The sequence below is a fragment of the Anomaloglossus baeobatrachus genome, chromosome 7 (genome assembly GCF_048569485.1).
Source record: "Anomaloglossus baeobatrachus isolate aAnoBae1 chromosome 7, aAnoBae1.hap1, whole genome shotgun sequence".
NCBI lineage: Eukaryota > Metazoa > Chordata > Amphibia > Anura > Aromobatidae > Anomaloglossus > Anomaloglossus baeobatrachus.
In genome coordinates this window covers 8,673,177-8,694,708 of record NC_134359.1, presented here as the reverse complement: position 1 = coordinate 8,694,708, position 21,532 = coordinate 8,673,177, and the positions used below count along the sequence as shown (strand labels likewise).

General features: G+C 46.2%; 1 protein-coding gene across 2 annotated transcripts in view; it reads left to right on the top strand.

The window, feature by feature from the left end:
- SLC15A2 (solute carrier family 15 member 2) overlaps nucleotides 1-21,532 on the top strand; it is a 77,826-nt gene that overhangs the window by 11,977 nt on the left and 44,317 nt on the right. Inside the window, exon 2 of one of the 2 annotated variants that reach the window (XM_075318753.1) lies at nucleotides 16,218-16,279. In XM_075318753.1, the coding sequence (XP_075174868.1) occupies nucleotides 16,218-16,279 (62 nt within the window). Of the gene's footprint in view, nucleotides 1-16,128; nucleotides 16,280-21,532 lie in introns of those variants that run through there. The other variant, XM_075318752.1, reaches the window with a different exon arrangement.

Here is a 21,532-nt window from a genome sequence, read left to right as displayed (position 1 = left end):
GAAGGCTGGACCTGTGTATTGTGATTTGCAGTATAAAGACTGGACCTGTGTATTGTGATTTGCAGTATAAAGGCTGGACCTGTGTATTGTGATTTGCAGTATAAAGGCTGGACCTGTGTATTGTGATTTGCAGTATAAGGCTGGACCTGTGTTTTGTGATGGCTGGACCTGTGTATTGTGATTTGCAGTATGAAGGCTGGACCTGTGTACTGTGATTTGCAGTATAAGGCTGGACCTGTGTATTGTGATGGCTGGACCTGTGTTTTGTAATGGCTGGACCTGTGTATTGTGATGGCTGGACCTGTGTATTGTGATGGCTGGACCTGTGTATTGTGATTTGCAGTATGAAGGCTGGATCTGTGTATTGTGATTTGCAGTATAAAGGCTGTACCTGTGTATTGTGAATTGCAGTATAAAGGCTGGACCTGTGTATTGGGATTTGCAGTATAAGGCTGGACCTGTGTATTGTGATTTGCAGTATAAGGCTGGACCTGTGTATTGTGATTTGCAGTGTAAGGCTGGACCTGTGTATTGTGATTTGCAGTATAAAGGCTGGACCTGTGTATTGTGATTTGCAGTATAAAGGCTGGACCTGTGTATTGTGATTTGCAGTATAAGGCTGGACCTGTGTATTGTGATTTGCAGTATAAGGCTGGACCTGTGTATTGTGATTTGCAGTATAAAGGCTGGACCTGTGTATTGTGATTTGCAGTATGAAGGCTGGACCTGTGTATTGGGATTTGCAGTATAAAGGCTGGACCTGTGTATTGGGATTTGCAGTATAAAAGCTGAACCTGTGTATTGGGATTTGCAGTATAAAGGCTGAACCTGTGTATTGTGATTTGCAGTATGAAGGCTGGACCTGTGTATTGGGATTTGCAGTATAAACGCTGGACCTGTGTATTGGGATTTGCAGTATAAAGGCTGGACCTGTGTATTGTGATTTGCAGTATAAATGCTGGACCTGTGTATTGTGATTTGCAGTATAAAGGCTGGACCTGTGCATTGTGATTTGTAGTATAAAGACTGGACCTGTGTATTGTGATTTGCAGTATAAAGGCTGGACCTGTGTATTGTGATTTGCAGTATAAAGGCTGGACCTGTGTATTGTGAATTGAAGTATAAAGGCTGGACCTGTGTATTGGGATTTGCAGTATAAAGGCTGGACCTGTGTATTGTGATTTGCAGTATAAAGGCTGGACCTGTGTATTGGGATTTGCAGTATAAAGGCTGGACCTGTGTATTGGGATTTGCAGTATAAAGGCTGAACCTGTGTATTGTGATTTGCAGTATGAAGGCTGGACCTGTGTATTGGGATTTGCAGTATAAAGGCTGGACCTGTGTATTGTGATTTGCAGTATAAAGGCTGGACCTGTGTATTGGGATTTGAAGTATAAAGGCTGAACCTGTGTATTGTGATTTGCAGTATAAAGGCTGGACCTGTGTATTGTGATTTGCAGTATAAGGCTGGACCTGTGTATTGTGATTTGCAGTATAAGGCTGGACCTGTATATTGTGATTTGCAGTATAAGGCTGGACCTGTGTATTGTGATTTGCAGTATAAAGGCTGAACCTGTGTATTGTGAGTTGCAGTATAAAGGCTGGACCTGTGTATTGGGATTTGCAGTATAAAGGCTGGACCTGTGTATTGGGATTTGCAGTATAAAGGCTGGACCTGTGTATTGTGATTTGCAGTATAAGGCTGGACCTGTGTATTGTTATTTGCAGTATAAAGGCTGGACCTGTGTATTGTGATTTGCAGTATGAAGGCTGGACCTGTGTATTGGGATTTGCAGTATAAAGGCTGGACCTGTGTATTGGGATTTGCAGTATAAAAGCTGAACCTGTGTATTGGGATTTGCAGTATAAAGGCTGAACCTGTGTATTGTGATTTGCAGTATGAAGGCTGGGCCTGTGTATTGGGATTTGCAGTATGAAGGCTGGACCTGTGTATTGGGATTTGCAGTATAATGGCTGGACCTGTGTATTGGGATTTGCAGTATAAACGCTGGACCTGTGTATTGGGATTTGCAGTATAAAGGCTGGACCTGTGTATTGGGATTTGCAGTATAAAGGCTGGACCTGTGTATTGAGATTTGCAGTATAAAGGCTGGACCTGTGTATTGGGATTTGCAGTATAAAGGCTGGACCTGTGTATTGTGATTTGCAGTATAAGGCTGGACCTGTGTATTGTTATTTGCAGTATAAAGGCTGGACCTGTGTATTGTGATTTGCAGTATGAAGGCTGGACCTGTGTATTGGGATTTGCAGTATAAAGGCTGGACCTGTGTATTGGGATTTGCAGTATAAAAGCTGAACCTGTGTATTGGGATTTGCAGTATAAAGGCTGAACCTGTGTATTGTGATTTGCAGTATGAAGGCTGGGCCTGTGTATTGGGATTTGCAGTATGAAGGCTGGACCTGTGTATTGGGATTTGCAGTATAATGGCTGGACCTGTGTATTGGGATTTGCAGTATAAACGCTGGACCTGTGTATTGGGATTTGCAGTATAAAGGCTGGACCTGTGTATTGGGATTTGCAGTATAAAGGCTGGACCTGTGTATTGAGATTTGCAGTATAAAGGCTGGACCTGTGTATTGGGATTTGCAGTATAAAGGCTGGACCTGTGTATTGTGATTTGCAGTATAAGGCTGGACCTGTGTATTGTGATTTGCAGTATTAAGGCTGGACCTGTGTATTGTGATTTGCAGTATAAAGGCTGGACCTGTGTATTGTGATTTGCAGTATAAGGCTGGACCTGTGTATTGGGATTTGCAGTATAAAGGCTGGACCTGTGTATTGTGATTTGCAGTATAAGGCTGGACCTGTGTATTGGGATTTGCAGTATAAAGGCTGGACCTGTGTATTGGGATTTGCAGTATAAGGGTATGTGCGCACGTTGCTTTTTACCTGCTTTTTACCTGCTTTTTTGCTGCTTTTTCTTCTGCGCTGTTTAATGCCAAAATGGATGTGTTCTTCTATTCAAGCAAAGTCTATGGGAATTTGGGTTTCTTGTTCACACTATGTTGTTCAAAATGCTGCCTTTTTGTGGCAGAACTTTGGTCAAAAACTCAGCTTTGCAGTGCAAAACCCAAATGGCAAAAACAATTGACATGTTGCTTCTTTGAAAAGCTGAGTTTTTGACCAAAGTTCTGCCACAAAAAGGCAGCATTTTGAACAACATAGTGTGAACAAGAAACCCAAATTCCCATAGACTTTGCTTGAATAGAAGAACACATCCATTTTGGCATTAAACAGCGCAGAAGAAAAAGCAGCAAAAAAGCAGGTAAAAAGCAGGTAAAAAGCAACGTGCGCACATACCCTAAGGCTGGACCTGTGTATTGGGATTTGCAGTATAAAGGCTGGACCTGTGTATTGGGATTTGCAGTATAAAGGCTGGACCTGTGTATTGTGATTTGCAGTATAAGGCTGGACCTGTGTATTGTGATTTGCAGTATAAAGGCTGAACCTGTGTATTGTGATTTGCAGTATAAAGGCTGGACCTGTGTATTGGGATTTGCAGTATAAAGGCTGGACCTGTGTATTGTGATTTGCAGTATGAAGGCTGGACCTGTGTATTGTGATTTGCAGTATAAAGGCTGGACCTGTGTATTGGGATTTGCAGTATGAAGGCTGGACCTGTGTATTGTGATTTGCAGTATGAAGGCTGGACCTGTGTATTGTGATTTGCAGTATAAAGGCTGGACCTGTGTATTGGGATTTGCAGTATGAAGGCTGGACCTGTGTATTGGAATTTGCAGTATAAAGGCTGGACCTGTGTATTGGGATTTGCAGTATAAACGCTGGACCTGTGTATTGGGATTTGCAGTATAAACGCTGGACCTGTGTATTGTGATTTGCAGTATGAAGGCTGGACCTGTGTATTGTGATTTGCAGTATAAAGGCTGGACCTGTGTATTGGGATTTGCAGTATGAAGGCTGGACCTGTGTATTGGAATTTGCAGTATAAAGGCTGGACCTGTGTATTGGGATTTGCAGTATAAACGCTGGACCTGTGTATTGGGATTTGCAGTATAAAGGCTGGACCTGTGTATTGGGATTTGCAGTATAAAGGCTGGACCTGTGTATTGGGATTTGCAGTATAAAGGCTGGACATGTGTATTGGGATTTGCAGTATAAAGGCTGGACCTGTGTATTGTGATTTGCAGTATAAGGCTGGACCTGTGTATTGGGATTTGCAGTATAAAGGCTGGACCTGTGTATTGTGATTTGCAGTATAAAGGCTGGACCTGTGTATTGGGATTTGCAGTATGAAGGCTGGACCTGTGTATTGGAATTTGCAGTATAAAGGCTGGATCTGTGTATTGGGATTTGCAGTATAAACGCTGGACCTGTGTATTGGGATTTGCAGTATAAAGGCTGGACCTGTGTATTGGGATTTGCAGTATAAAGGCTGGACATGTGTATTGGGATTTGCAGTATAAAGGCTGGACCTGTGTATTGTGATTTGCAGTATAAGGCTGGACCTGTGTATTGGGATTTGCAGTATAAAGGCTGGACCTGTGTATTGTGATTTGCAGTATAAAGGCTGAACCTGTGTATTGTGATTTGCAGTATAAAGGCTGGACCTGCGTATTGGGATTTGCAGTATAAAGGCTGGACCTGCGTATTGGGATTTGCAGTATAAAGGCTGGACCTGTGTATTGTGATGTGCAGTATAAAGGCTGGATCTGTGTATTGGGATTTGCAGTATAAAGGCTGGACCTGTGTATTGTGATTTGCAGTATAAAGCCTGGACCTGTGTATTGTGATTTGCAGTATAAAGGCTGGACCTGTGTATTGTGATTTGCAGTATGAAGCCTGGACCTGTGTATTGGGATTTGCAGTATAAAGGCTGGTCCTGTGTATTGTGATTTGCAGTATAAAGGCTGGACCTGTGTATTGGGATTTGCAGTATAAAGGCTGGACCTGTGTATTGGGATTTGCAGTATAAAGGCTGGTCCTGTGTATTGGGATTTGCAGTATAAAGGCTGGACCTGTGTATTGGGATTTGCAGTATAAAGGCTGGACCTGTGTATTGGGATTTGCAGTATAAAGGCTGGACCTGTGTATTGGGATTTGCAGTATAAAGGCTGGACCTGTGTATTGGGATTTGCAGTATAAAGGCTGGACCTGCGTATTGGGATTTGCAGTATAAAGGCTGGACCTGTGTATTGGGATTTGCAGTATAAAGGCTGGACCTGTGTATTGTGATGTGCAGTATAAAGGCTGGACCTGTGTATTGGGATTTGCAGTATAAAGGCTGGACCTGTGTATTGTGATTTGCAGTATAAAGCCTGGACCTGTGTATTGTGATTTGCAGTATAAAGGCTGGACCTGTGTATTGTGATTTGCAGTATGAAGCCTGGACCTGTGTATTGGGATTTGCAGTATAAAGGCTGGTCCTGTGTATTGTGATTTGCAGTATAAAGGCTGGACCTGTGTATTGGGATTTGCAGTATAAAGGCTGGACCTGTGTATTGGGATTTGCAGTATAAAGGCTGGTCCTGTGTATTGGGATTTGCAGTATAAAGGCTGGACCTGTGTATTGGGATTTGCAGTATAAGGCTGGACCTGTGTATTGGGATTTGCAGTATAAAGGCTGGACCTGTGTATTGGGATTTGCAGTATAAAGGCTGGACCTGTGTATTGGGATTTGCAGTATAACGCTGGACCTGTGTATTGTGATTTGCAGTATAAAGGCTGGACCTGTGTATTGTGATTTGCAGTATAAACGCTGGACCTGTGTATTGGGATTTGCAGTATAAACGCTGGACCTGTGTATTGGGATTTGCAGTATAAGGCTGCACCTGTGTATTGTGATTTGCAGTATAAGGCTGGACCTGTGTATTGTGATTTGCAGTATAAAGGCTGGACCTGTGTATTGGGATTTGCAGTATAAAGGCTGGACCTGTGTATTGTGATTTGCAGTATAACGCTGGACCTGTGTATTGGGATTTGCAGTATAAAGGCTGGACCTGTGTATTGGGATTTGCAGTATAAAGGCTGGACCTGTGTATTGGGATTTGCAGTATAACGCTGGACCTGTGTATTGTGATTTGCAGTATAAAGGCTGGACCTGTGTATTGTGATTTGCAGTATAAACGCTGGACCTGTGTATTGGGATTTGCAGTATAAGGCTGGACCTGTGTATTGGGATTTGCAGTATAAAGGCTGGACCTGCGTATTGGGATTTGCAGTATATAGGCTGGACCTGTGTATTGTGATTTGCAGTATAACGCTGGACCTGTGTATTGGGATTTGCAGTATAAAGGCTGGACCTGTGTATTGTGATTTGCAGTATAAGGCTGGACCTGTGTATTGTGATTTGCAGTGTAAGGCTGGACCTGTGTATTGGGATTTGCAGTATAAAGGCTGGACCTGTGTATTGTGATTTGCAGTATAAAGGCTGGACCTGTGTATTGGGATTTGCAGTATAAAGGCTGGACCTGTGTATTGGGATTTGCAGTATAACGGCTGGACCTGTGTATTGGGATTTGCAGTATAAAGGCTGGACCTGTGTATTGGGATTTGCAGTATAAAGGCTGGACCTGTGTATTGGGATTTGCAGTATAAAGGCTGGACCTGTGTATTGGGATTTGCAGTATAAAGGCTGGACCTGTGTATTGGGATTTGCAGTATAAAGGCTGGACCTGTGTATTGGGATTTGCAGTATAAGGGCTGGACCTGTGTATTGGGATTTGCAGTATAAAGGCTGGACCTGTGTATTGGGATTTGCAGTATAAAGGCTGGACCTGTGTATTGGGATTTGCAGTATAAAGGCTGGACCTGTGTATTGGGATTTGCAGTATAAAGGCTGGACCTGTGTATTGTGATTTGCAGTATAAAGGCTGGACCTGTGTATTGGGATTTGCAGTATAAAGGCTGGACCTGTGTATTGTGATTTGCAGTATAAAGGCTGGACCTGTGTATTGGGATTTGCAGTATAAAGGCTGGACCTGTGTATTGGGATTTGCAGTATAAAGGCTGGACCTGTGTATTGGGATTTGCAGTATAAAGGCTGGACCTGTGTATTGGGATTTGCAGTATAACGGCTGGACCTGTGTATTGGGATTTGCAGTATAAAGGCTGGACCTGTGTATTGGGATTTGCAGTATAAAGGCTGGACCTGTGTATTGGGATTTGCAGTATAAGGGCTGGACCTGTGTATTGGGATTTGCAGTATAAAGGCTGGACCTGTGTATTGGGATTTGCAGTATAAAGGCTGGACCTGTGTATTGGGATTTGCAGTATAAAGGCTGGACCTGTGTATTGGGATTTGCAGTATAAAGGCTGGACCTGTGTATTGGGATTTGCAGTATAAGGGCTGGACCTGTGTATTGGGATTTGCAGTATAAAGGCTGGACCTGTGTATTGGGATTTGCAGTATAAAGGCTGGACCTGTGTATTGGGATTTGCAGTATAACGGCTGGACCTGTGTATTGGGATTTGCAGTATAAAGGCTGGATCTGTGTATTGTGATTTGCAGTATAACGCTGGACCTGTGTATTGGGATTTGCAGTATAAAGGCTGGACCTGTGTATCGGGATTTGCAGTATAAGGCTGGACCTGTGTATTGGGATTTGCAGTATTAAGGCTGGACCTGTGTATTGGGATTTGCAGTATAAAGGCTGGACCTGTGTATTGGGATTTGCAGTATAAGGGCTGGACCTGTGTATTGGGATTTGCAGTATAAAGGCTGGACCTGTGTATTGGGATTTGCAGTATAAAGGCTGGACCTGTGTATTGGGATTTGCAGTATAAAGGCTGGACCTGTGTATTGGGATTTGCAGTATAAAGGCTGGACCTGTGTATTGGGATTTGCAGTATAAGGGCTGGACCTGTGTATTGGGATTTGCAGTATAAAGGCTGGACCTGTGTATTGGGATTTGCAGTATAAAGGCTGGACCTGTGTATTGGGATTTGCAGTATAAAGGCTGGACCTGTGTATTGGGATTTGCAGTATAAAGGCTGGACCTGTGTATTGGGATTTGCAGTATAAGGGCTGGACCTGTGTATTGGGATTTGCAGTATAAAGGCTGGACCTGTGTATTGGGATTTGCAGTATAAAGGCTGGACCTGTGTATTGGGATTTGCAGTATAAAGGCTGGACCTGTGTATTGGGATTTGCAGTATAAAGGCTGGACCTGTGTATTGGGATTTGCAGTATAAGGGCTGGACCTGTGTATTGGGATTTGCAGTATAAAGGCTGGACCTGTGTATTGGGATTTGCAGTATAAAGGCTGGACCTGTGTATTGGGATTTGCAGTATAAGGGTATGTGCGCACGTTGCTTTTTACCTGCTTTTTTGCTGCTTTTTCTTCTGCGCTGTTTAATGCCAAAATGGATGTGTTCTTCTATTCAAACAAAGTCTATGGGAATTTGGGTTTCTTGTTCACACTATGTTGTTCAAAATGCTGCCTTTTTGTGGCAGAACTTTGGTCAAAAACTCAGCTTTTCAAAGAAGCAACATGTCAATTGTTTTTGCCATTTGGGTTTTGCACTGCAAAGCTGAGTTTTTGACCAAAGTTCTGCCACAAAAAGGCTGCATTGCATTTTGAACAACATAGTGTGAACAAGAAACCCAAATTCCCATAGACTTTGCTTGAATAGAAGAACACATCCATTTTGGCATTAAACAGCGCAGAAGAAAAAGCAGCAAAAAAGCAGGTAAAAAGCAACGTGCGCACATACCCTAAAGGCTGGACCTGTGTATTGGGATTTGCAGTATGAAGGCTGGACCTGTGTATTGGGATTTGCAGTATAAAGGCTGGACCTGTGTATTGGGATTTGCAGTATAAGGGCTGGACCTGTGTATTGGGATTTGCAGTATAAAGGCTGGACCTGTGTATTGGGATTTGCAGTATAAAGGCTGGACCTGTGTATTGGGATTTGCAGTATAACGGCTGGACCTGTGTATTGGGATTTGCAGTATAACGGCTGGACCTGTGTATTGGGATTTGCAGTATAAAGGCTGGACCTGTGTATTGGGATTTGCAGTATAAAGGCTGGACCTGTGTATTGGGATTTGCAGTATAAAGGCTAGACCTGTGTATTGGGATTTGCAGTATAAAGGCTAGACCTGTGTATTGGGATTTGCAGTATAAAGGCTGGACCTGTGTATTGGGATTTGCAGTATAAAGGCTGGACCTGTGTATTGGGATTTGCAGTATAAGGGCTGGACCTGTGTATTGGGATTTGCAGTATAAAGGCTGGACCTGTGTATTGGGATTTGCAGTATAAAGGCTGGACCTGTGTATTGGGATTTGCAGTATAAAGGCTGGACCTGTGTATTGGGATTTGCAGTATAAAGGCTGGACCTGTGTATTGTGATTTGCAGTATAAAGGCTGGACCTGTGTATTGGGATTTGCAGTATAAAGGCTGGACCTGTGTATTGTGATTTGCAGTATAAAGGCTGGACCTGTGTATTGGGATTTGCAGTATAAAGGCTGGACCTGTGTATTGGGATTTGCAGTATAAAGGCTGGACCTGTGTATTGGGATTTGCAGTATAAAGGCTGGACCTGTGTATTGGGATTTGCAGTATAACGGCTGGACCTGTGTATTGGGATTTGCAGTATAAAGGCTGGACCTGTGTATTGGGATTTGCAGTATAAAGGCTGGACCTGTGTATTGGGATTTGCAGTATAAGGGCTGGACCTGTGTATTGGGATTTGCAGTATAAAGGCTGGACCTGTGTATTGGGATTTGCAGTATAAAGGCTGGACCTGTGTATTGGGATTTGCAGTATAAAGGCTGGACCTGTGTATTGGGATTTGCAGTATAAAGGCTGGACCTGTGTATTGGGATTTGCAGTATAAGGGCTGGACCTGTGTATTGGGATTTGCAGTATAAAGGCTGGACCTGTGTATTGGGATTTGCAGTATAAAGGCTGGACCTGTGTATTGGGATTTGCAGTATAACGGCTGGACCTGTGTATTGGGATTTGCAGTATAAAGGCTGGATCTGTGTATTGTTATTTGCAGTATAACGCTGGACCTGTGTATTGGGATTTGCAGTATAAAGGCTGGACCTGTGTATCGGGATTTGCAGTATAAGGCTGGACCTGTGTATTGGGATTTGCAGTATTAAGGCTGGACCTGTGTATTGGGATTTGCAGTATAAAGGCTGGACCTGTGTATTGGGATTTGCAGTATAAGGGCTGGACCTGTGTATTGGGATTTGCAGTATAAAGGCTGGACCTGTGTATTGGGATTTGCAGTATAAAGGCTGGACCTGTGTATTGGGATTTGCAGTATAAAGGCTGGACCTGTGTATTGGGATTTGCAGTATAAAGGCTGGACCTGTGTATTGGGATTTGCAGTATAAGGGCTGGACCTGTGTATTGGGATTTGCAGTATAAAGGCTGGACCTGTGTATTGGGATTTGCAGTATAAAGGCTGGACCTGTGTATTGGGATTTGCAGTATAAAGGCTGGACCTGTGTATTGGGATTTGCAGTATAAAGGCTGGACCTGTGTATTGGGATTTGCAGTATAAGGGCTGGACCTGTGTATTGGGATTTGCAGTATAAAGGCTGGACCTGTGTATTGGGATTTGCAGTATAAAGGCTGGACCTGTGTATTGGGATTTGCAGTATAAAGGCTGGACCTGTGTATTGGGATTTGCAGTATAAAGGCTGGACCTGTGTATTGGGATTTGCAGTATAAGGGCTGGACCTGTGTATTGGGATTTGCAGTATAAAGGCTGGACCTGTGTATTGGGATTTGCAGTATAAAGGCTGGACCTGTGTATTGGGATTTGCAGTATAAGGGTATGTGCGCACGTTGCTTTTTACCTGCTTTTTTGCTGCTTTTTCTTCTGCGCTGTTTAATGCCAAAATGGATGTGTTCTTCTATTCAAACAAAGTCTATGGGAATTTGGGTTTCTTGTTCACACTATGTTGTTCAAAATGCTGCCTTTTTGTGGCAGAACTTTGGTCAAAAACTCAGCTTTTCAAAGAAGCAACATGTCAATTGTTTTTGCCATTTGGGTTTTGCACTGCAAAGCTGAGTTTTTGACCAAAGTTCTGCCACAAAAAGGCTGCATTGCATTTTGAACAACATAGTGTGAACAAGAAACCCAAATTCCCATAGACTTTGCTTGAATAGAAGAACACATCCATTTTGGCATTAAACAGCGCAGAAGAAAAAGCAGCAAAAAAGCAGGTAAAAAGCAACGTGCGCACATACCCTAAAGGCTGGACCTGTGTATTGGGATTTGCAGTATGAAGGCTGGACCTGTGTATTGGGATTTGCAGTATAAAGGCTGGACCTGTGTATTGGGATTTGCAGTATAAGGGCTGGACCTGTGTATTGGGATTTGCAGTATAAAGGCTGGACCTGTGTATTGGGATTTGCAGTATAAAGGCTGGACCTGTGTATTGGGATTTGCAGTATAACGGCTGGACCTGTGTATTGGGATTTGCAGTATAACGGCTGGACCTGTGTATTGGGATTTGCAGTATAAAGGCTGGACCTGTGTATTGGGATTTGCAGTATAAAGGCTGGACCTGTGTATTGGGATTTGCAGTATAAAGGCTAGACCTGTGTATTGGGATTTGCAGTATAAAGGCTAGACCTGTGTATTGGGATTTGCAGTATAAAGGCTGGACCTGTGTATTGGGATTTGCAGTATAAAGGCTGGACCTGTGTATTGTGATTTGCAGTATAAAGGCTGGACCTGTGTATTGTGATTTGCAGTATAAAGGCTGGACCTGTGTATTTGGATTTGCAGTATAAAGGCTGGACCTGTGTATTGGGATTTGCAGTATAAGGCTGGACCTGTGTATTGGGATTTGCAGTATAAAGGCTGGACCTGTGTATTGGGATTTGCAGTATAAAGGCTGGACCTGTGTATTGTGATTTGCAGTATAAAGGCTGGACCTGTGTATTTGGATTTGCAGTATAAAGGCTGGACCTGTGTATTGGGATTTGCAGTATAAAGGCTGGACCTGTGTATTGGGATTTGCAGTATAAAGGCTGGACCTGTGTATTGGGATTTGCAGTATAAAGGCTGGACCTGTGTATTGGGATTTGCAGTATAAGGGCTGGACCTGTGTATTGTGATTTGCAGTATAAAGGCTGGACCTGTGTATTGGGATTTGCAGTATAAAGGCTGGACCTGTGTATTGGGATTTGCAGTATAAAGGCTGGACCTGTGTATTGGGATTTGCAGTATAAAGGCTGGACCTGTGTATTGGGATTTGCAGTATAAAGGCTGGACCTGTGTATTGTGATTTGCAGTATAAAGGCTGGACCTGTGTATTGGGATTTGCAGTATAAAGGCTGGACCTGTGTATTGTGATTTGCAGTATAAAGGCTGGACCTGTGTATTGGGATTTGCAGTATAAAGGCTGGACCTGTGTATTGGGATTTGCAGTATAAAGGCTGGACCTGTGTATTGGGATTTGCAGTATAAAGGCTGGACCTGTGTATTGGGATTTGCAGTATAACGGCTGGACCTGTGTATTGGGATTTGCAGTATAAAGGCTGGATCTGTGTATTGTGATTTGCAGTATAACGCTGGACCTGTGTATCGGGATTTGCAGTATAAGGCTGGACCTGTGTATTGTGATTTGCAGTATAACGCTGGACCTGTGTATCGGGATTTGCAGTATAAGGCTGGTCCTGTGTATTGTGATTTGCAGTATAAAGGCTGGACCTGTGTATTGGGATTTGCAGTATAAAGGCTGGACCTGTGTATTGGGATTTGCAGTATAAAGGCTGGACCTGTGTATTGGGATTTGCAGTATAAAGGCTGGACCTGTGTATTGGGATTTGCAGTATAAAGGCTGGACCTGTGTATTGTGATTTGCAGTATAAAGGCTGGACCTGTGTATTTGGATTTGCAGTATAAAGGCTGGACCTGTGTATTGGGATTTGCAGTATAAAGGCTGGACCTGTGTATTGGGATTTGCAGTATAAGGCTGGACCTGTGTATTGGGATTTGCAGTATAAAGGCTGGACCTGTGTATTGGGATTTGCAGTATAAAGGCTGGACCTGTGTATTGTGATTTGCAGTATAAAGGCTGGACCTGTGTATTGGGATTTGCAGTATAAGGCTGGACCTGTGTATTGGGATTTGCAGTATAAGGCTGGACCTGTGTATTGGGATTTGCAGTATAAAGGCTGGACCTGTGTATTGGGATTTGCAGTATAAGGCTGGACCTGTGTATTGGGATTTGCAGTATGAAGGCTGGACCTGTGTATTGGGATTTGCAGTATAAAGGCTGGACCTGTGTATTGGGATTTGCAGTATAAAGGCTGGACCTGTGTATTGGGATTTGCAGTATAAAGGCTGGACCTGTGTATTGGGATTTGCAGTATAAAGGCTGGACCTGTGTATTGGGATTTGCAGTATAAAGGCTGGACCTGTGTATTGGGATTTGCAGTATGAAGGCTGGACCTGTGTATTGGGATTTGCAGTATAAAGGCTGGACCTGTGTATTGGGATTTGCAGTATAAGGCTGGACCTGTGTATTGGGATTTGCAGTATAAAGGCTGGACCTGTGTATTGGGATTTGCAGTATAAGGCTGGACCTGCGTATTGGGATTTGCAGTATAAAGGCTGGACCTGTGTATTGGGATTTGCAGTATGAAGGCTGGACCTGTGTATTGGGATTTGCAGTATAAAGGCTGGACCTGTGTATTGGGATTTGCAGTATAAGGCTGGACCTGTGTATTGGGATTTGCAGTATAAGGCTGGACCTGTGTATTGGGATTTGCAGTATAAAGGCTGGACCTGTGTATTGGGATTTGCAGTATAAAGGCTGGACCTGTGTATTGGGATTTGCAGTATAAAGGCTGGACCTGTGTATTGGGATTTGCAGTATAAAGGCTGGACCTGTGTATTGGGATTTGCAGTATAAAGGCTGGACCTGTGTATTGGGATTTGCAGTATAAAGGCTGGACCTGTGTATTGTGATTTGCAGTATAAAGGCTGGACCTGTGTATTGGGATTTGCAGTATAAAGGCTGGACCTGTGTATTGGGATTTGCAGTATAAGGCTGGACCTGTGTATTGGGATTTGCAGTATAAGGCTGGACCTGTGTATTGGGATTTGCAGTATAAGGCTGGACCTGTGTATTGGGATTTGCAGTATAAAGGCTGGACCTGTGTATTGTGATTTGCAGTATAAAGGCTGGACCTGTGTATTGGGATTTGCAGTATAAAGGCTGGACCTGTGTATTGTGATTTGCAGTATAAAAGCTGAACCTGTGTATTGGGATTTGCAGTATAAAGGCTGGACCTGTGTATTGTGATTTGCAGTATAAAGGCTGGACCTGTGTATTGGGATTTGCAGTATAAAGGCTGGACCTGTGTATTGGGATTTGCAGTATAAAGGCTGGACCTGTGTATTGGGATTTGCAGTATAAAGGCTGGACCTGTGTATTGGGATTTGCAGTATAAGGCTGGACCTGTGTATTGGGATTTGCAGTATAAAGGCTGGACCTGTGTATTGGGATTTGCAGTATAAAGGCTGGACCTGTGTATTGGGATTTGCAGTATAAGGCTGGACCTGTGTATTGGGATTTGCAGTATAAAGGCTGGACCTGTGTATTGGGATTTGCAGTATAAAGGCTGGACCTGTGTATTGGGATTTGCAGTATAAAGGCTGGACCTGTGTATTGGGATTTGCAGTATAAGGCTGGACCTGTGTATTGGGATTTGCAGTATAAGGCTGGACCTGTGTATTGGGATTTGCAGTATAAGGCTGGACCTGTGTATTGGGATTTGCAGTATAAAGGCTGGACCTGTGTATTGGGATTTGCAGTATAAAGGCTGGACCTGTGTATTGTGATTTGCAGTATAAAGGCTGGACCTGTGTATTGGGATTTGCAGTATAAGGCTGGACCTGTGTATTGGGATTTGCAGTATAAGGCTGGACCTGTGTATTGTGATTTGCAGTATAAGGCTGGACCTGTGTATTGGGATTTGCAGTATAAAGGCTGGACCTGTGTATTGGGATTTGCAGTATAAAGGCTGGACCTGTGTATTGGGATTTGCAGTATAAGGCTGGACCTGTGTATTGGGATTTGCAGTATAAAGGCTGGACCTGTGTATTGTGATTTGCAGTATAAGGCTGGACCTGTGTATTGGGATTTGCAGTATAAGGCTGGACCTGTGTATTGGGATTTGCAGTATAAAGGCTGGACCTGTGTATTGGGATTTGCAGTATAAGGCTGGACCTGTGTATTGGGATTTGCAGTATAAAGGCTGGACCTGTGTATTGTGATTTGCAGTATAAGGCTGGACCTGTGTATTGGGATTTGCAGTATAAAGGCTGGACCTGTGTATTGGGATTTGCAGTATAAAGGCTGGACCTGTGTATTGGGATTTGCAGTATAAGGCTGGACCTGTGTATTGGGATTTGCAGTATAAAGGCTGGACCTGTGTATTGTGATTTGCAGTATAAGGCTGGACCTGTGTATTGGGATTTGCAGTATAAGGCTGGACCTGTGTATTGGGATTTGCAGTATAAAGGCTGGACCTGTGTATTGGGATTTGCAGTATAAGGCTGGACCTGTGTATTGGGACCTTCTCTTATCTGCACCTGCAAAGCCTCAGCTAAATGTCACTCAAATGTCTCTTAAAGGAGCCACGCTTTATAAAATCAATGGCGGAGCCTCGTCTGATTCCCTTTGCAGGATCCGCGCTGTATTTGGGTGGAGGATGAGGATTCCTGTGAGATTTGTGTGTTGCCTCTAGGGGGCGCAGCGCTACAGGAGGGAGAGATTTAAAGGGACAGTACACAGGTTTATCAGCTGATATTTGCTCTGCAGTGACAGCTATGAGAAGGCGGCTGTGGGGCATAAAGCTGTTGTTCTATGTTATCAGCCCTGAACACTGGGGCACATCTGAGGCGCAGGAGGTGGCGGGGGTCGACAGCCGGGTACAGTATCTATAGGGGCTCAATTCCTCCATGACCCCAGACGTTATGTGCCGCAAGAAGAAACACTAAATCCTCTCCTGAGGCCACATTCAGGCCCCGGAGCCGTCACTAGCAGACTCCAGCGAGGGGCTGGAAAGGGTTAATGTCCTGCAGGGCCTGGTAGTCTGGTAATGAAGGGTTAATGGTGCAGGATCCAGGAGGTGAGGCAGCCGGGACAGGAGGAGGAGCGGGACCTGAGGATGAAGTGGGAGCAGTTTGGGGAGCGCAGCTCTGAAGCACCATGTCCAGCCCCATAGATGACTTGTTCCTTCTCTCTCCCCCAGGACAAAAGACCGGAGTCAAGAAGTTCTTCGCCAAAGAGTCCAGTCCCACCAGGAGAGTGCCGGTAAGAGGGTATCCAAGGGTTAACCTTCCTGCCCCCCCAGCTGTGACCCCCCCCCCCTCCCCAGGAGCTGTGACCCCCCCCCCTCCCCAGGAGCTGTGACCCCCAGGAGCTGACCCTCTGCTCCCCCCGGACCCCACAGATCTCTGCCTCCACTAATGCATAACAAAAACTAAGATAAAAGAGAATTAGAGGCATCAATGTCTCAGGAAATGAGGGAGGCTGATAACAGAGAGAACAGAACAGTCAGCATCTATACTCCCATCATTGTATCTGCTACTCCTGGGAGTACTCCCATCATTCTATCTGCTGCTCCTGGGAGTACTCCCATCATTCTATCTGCTGCTCCTGGGAGTACTCCCATCATTCTATCTGCTGCTCCTGGGAGTATTCCCATCATTCTATCTGCTGCTCCTGGGAGTACTCCCATCATTCTATCTGCTGCTCCTGGGAGTACTCCCATCATTCTATCTGCTGCTCCTGGGAGTACTCCCATCATTCTATCTGCTGCTCCTGGGAGTACTCCCATCATTCTATCTGCTGCTCCTGGGAGTACTCCCATCATTGTATCTGCTACTCCTGGGAGTACTCCCATCATTCTATCTGCTGCTCCTGGGAGTACTCCCATCATTCTATCTGCTGCTCCTGGGAGTACTCCCATCATTCTATCTGCTGCTCCTGGGAGTACTCCCATCATTCTATCTGCTGCTCCTGGGAGTACTCCCATCATTCTATCTGCTGCTCCTGGGAGTACTCCCATCATTCTATCTGCTGCTCCTGGGAGTACTCCCATCATTCTATCTGCTGCTCCTGGGAGTACTCCCATCATTCTATCTGCTGCTCCTGGGAGTACTCCCATCATTCTATCTGCTGCTCCTGGGAGTACTCCCATCATTCCATCTGCTGCTCCTGGGAGTACTCCCATCATTCCATCTGCTGCTCCTGGGAGTACTCCCATCATTCTATCTACTACTCCTGGGAGTACTCCCATCATTCCATCTGCTGCTCCTGGGAGTACTCCCATCATTCCATCTGCTGCTCCTGGGAGTACTCCCATCATTGTATCTGCTACTCCTGGGAGTACTCCCATCATTGTATCTGCTACTCCTGGGAGTACTCCCATCATTCTATCTGCTGCTCCTGGGAGTACTCCCATCATTCTATCTGCTGCTCCTGGGAGTACTCCCATCATTCTATCTGCTGCTCCTGGGAGTACTCCCATCATTCTATCTGCTGCTCCTGGGAGTACTCTCATCATTCTATCTGCTGCTCCTGGGAGTACTCCCATCATTCTATCTGCTGCTCCTGGGAGTATTCCCATCATTCTATCTGCTGCTCCTGGGAGTACTCCCATCATTGTATCTGCTACTCCTGGGAGTACTCCCATCATTCTATCTGCTGCTCCTGGGAGTACTCCCATCATTCTATCTGCTGCTCCTGGGAGTACTCCCATCATTCTATCTGCTGCTCCTGGGAGTACTCCCATCATTCTATCTGCTGCTCCTGGGAGTACTCTCATCATTCTATCTGCTACTCCTGGGAGTACTCCCATCATTCTATCTGCTGCTCCTGGGAGTACTCCCATCATTCTATCTGCTGCTCCTGGGAGTACTCTCATCATTCTATCTGCTGCTCCTGGGAGTACTCTCATCATTGTATCTGCTACTCCTGGGAGTACTCCCATCATTGTATCTGCTACTCCTGGGAGTACTCCCATCATTCTATCTACTACTCCTGGGAGTACTCCCATCATTCTATCTACTACTCCTGGGAGTACTCCCATCATTGTATCTGCTACTCCTGGGAGTACTCCCATCATTCTATCTACTACTCCTGGGAGTACTCCCATCATTCTATCTACTACTCCTGGGAGTACTCCCATCATTGTATCTGCTACTCCTGGGAGTACTCTCATCATTGTATCTGTACACCGCACAACAAGCCAGAAAGAAGAACAGGACTGAGGTGTATGGTTGTGGGATTCTCTCATACACAGCGGCACAGCCGGTGACTCACTGGCGGAGTGACTGGCGGAGTGACTGGCGGAGTGACTGGCGGAGTGACTGGCGGAGTGACTGGCGGAGTGACTGGTGGCTCAGGCTACTTTCACACATCCGGCTTGAGCCCTGTGGCTCAATCCGGCTGTGCAAGCTATGCAACGGATGCGGTGAAAACACCGCATCCTTTGCATAAGTTTATCCCATGCGGCCCGCCCGGTTTTTGCCGCTTGCGGCATGCTACTGAGCATGCGCAGTGGCAAAAACCGCATGCGGCGGCCGAATGCGGTATTTGCCGCATCGCGCCGCATCCGGCCGCCATAGGCATGCATTGCGAGATGCGCCGCATCGGCCGAATGCGGCGCGATGCGGTTTTTTTTTGCCGCACGAAAAAACGTACCAGGCAACGTTCCATCCGGCCGCCGCATCGGCTAAATCTGCCGCATGCGGCAAAAACCGGAGGGAACGCAAGGCCATGCGGCACTAATTAAAGTCTATGCAGGAAAATCGCAACCGGCAGCAAAAAAAAACGGTTGCGATTTTCCTGCAAAGTGCCGGATTGTGCCGCAGAAGAAAAACCGGAGGTGTGAAAGTACCCTCACTGGCGGAGTGACTGGCTGCTCACTGGCGGAGTGACTGGCTGCTCACTGGCGGAGTGACTGGCTGCTCACTGGCGGAGTGACTGGCTGCTCACTGGCGGAGTGACTGGCTGCTCACTGGCGGAGTGACTGGCTGCTCACTGGCGGAGTGACTGGCGGATCATTGGTGAAGTGACTGGAGGCTTACTGGCGGAGTGACTGGTGGAGTGACTGGAGGCTTACTGGCGGAGTGACTGGTGGAGTGACTGGAGGCTCACTGGCGGAGTGACTGGTGGAGTGACTGGAGGCTCACTGGCGGAGTGACTGGTGGAGTGACTGGAGGCTCACTGGCGGAGTGACTGGCGGAGTGACTGGTGGAGTGACTGGAGTGGGGGCTCAGCCTGCTGCCTCCACTGTCTTTTTTCAGTCCTCAGTGCGGAGCTTGTTTTCCCGGTTTTCTCCTCGTTATCCATCTGTCCGTGCTTCTCTGTATCTGCAGGTCTCCTCACATATCGCCCGCCTGTATCTTTGTATCTGCAGGTCTCCTCACATATCGCCCACCTGTATCTGCAGGTCTCCTCATATATCGCCCGTCTGTATCTCTGCAGGTCTCCTCACACATCACCCGCCTGTATCTGCAGGTCTCCTCACATATCGCCCGCCTGTATCTCTGTATCTGCAGGTCTCCTCACACATCACCCGCCTGTATCTGCAGGTCTCCTCACATATCGCCCGCCTGTATCTCTGTATCTGCAGGTCTCCTCACATATCGCCCGCCTGTATCTGCAGGTCTCTTCACATATCGCCCGCCTGTATCTCTGTATCTGCAGGTCTACTCATTTGCCCGCCTGTATCTGCAGGTCTCCTCACATATCGCCCGCCTGTATCTCTGTATCTGCAGGTCTCCTCACATATCACCCGCCTGTATCTCTGTATCTGCAGGTCTCCTCACATATCGCCCGCCTGTATCTCTGTATCTGCAGGTCTCCTCACATATCGCCCGCCTGTATCTCTGTATCTGCAGGTCTCCTCACATATCGCCCGCCTATATCTGCAGGTCTCTTCACATATCGCCCGCCTGTATCTCTGTATCTGCAGGTCTCCTAACATATTGCCCGCCTGTATCTGCAGGTCTCCTCACATATCGCCCTCCTGTATTTCTGTATCTGCAGGTCTCTTCACATATCGCCCGCCTGTATCTGCAGGTCTCTTCACATATCGCCCGCCTGTATCTGCAGGTCTCTTCACATATCCCCCGCCTGTATCTCTGTATCTGCAGGTCTCCTCACATATCGCCCGCCTGTATTTCTGTATCTGCAGGTCTCTTCACATATCGCCCGCCTGTATCTGCAGGTCTCTTCACATATCGCCCGCCTGTATCTCTGTATCTGCAGGTCTCCTCACATATCGCCCGCCTGTATCTCTGTATCTGCAGGTCTCCTCACATATCCCCCGCCTGTATCTCTGTATCTGCAGGTCTCCTCACATATCGCCCGCCTGTATCTTTGTATCTGCAGGTCTCCTCACATATCGCCCACCTGTATCTGCAGGTCTCCTCATATATCGCCCGTCTGTATCTCTGCAGGTCTCCTCACACATCACCCGCCTGTATCTGCAGGTCTCCTCACATATCGCCCGCCTGTATCTCTGTATCTGCAGGTCTCCTCACACATCACCCGCCTGTATCTGCAGGTCTCCTCACATATCGCCCGCCTGTATCTCTGTATCTGCAGGTCTCCTCACATATCGCCCGCCTGTATCTGCAGGTCTCTTCACATATCGCCCGCCTGTATCTCTGTATCTGCAGGTCTACTCATTTGCCCGCCTGTATCTGCAGGTCTCCTCACATATCGCCCGCCTGTATCTCTGTATCTGCAGGTCTCCTCACATATCACCCGCCTGTATCTCTGTATCTGCAGGTCTCCTCACATATCGCCCGCCTGTATCTCTGTATCTGCAGGTCTCCTCACATATCGCCCGCCTGTATCTCTGTATCTGCAGGTCTCCTCACATATCGCCCGCCTATATCTGCAGGTCTCTTCACATATCGCCCGCCTGTATCTCTGTATCTGCAGGTCTCCTAACATATTGCCCGCCTGTATCTGCAGGTCTCCTCACATATCGCCCTCCTGTATTTCTGTATCTGCAGGTCTCTTCACATATCGCCCGCCTGTATCTGCAGGTCTCTTCACATATCGCCCGCCTGTATCTGCAGGTCTCTTCACATATCCCCCGCCTGTATCTCTGTATCTGCAGGTCTCCTCACATATCGCCCGCCTGTATTTCTGTATCTGCAGGTCTCTTCACATATCGCCCGCCTGTATCTGCAGGTCTCTTCACATATCGCCCGCCTGTATCTCTGTATCTGCAGGTCTCCTCACATATCGCCCGCCTGTATCTCTGTATCTGCAGGTCTCCTCACATATCCCCCGCCTGTATCTCTGTATCTGCAGGTCTCCTCACATATCGCCCGCCTGTATCTTTGTATCTGCAGGTCTCCTCACATATCGCCCACCTGTATCTGCAGGTCTCCTCATATATCGCCCGTCTGTATCTCTGCAGGTCTCCTCACACATCACCCGCCTGTATCTGCAGGTCTCCTCACATATCGCCCGCCTGTATCTCTGTATCTGCAGGTCTCCTCACACATCACCCGCCTGTATCTGCAGGTCTCCTCACAT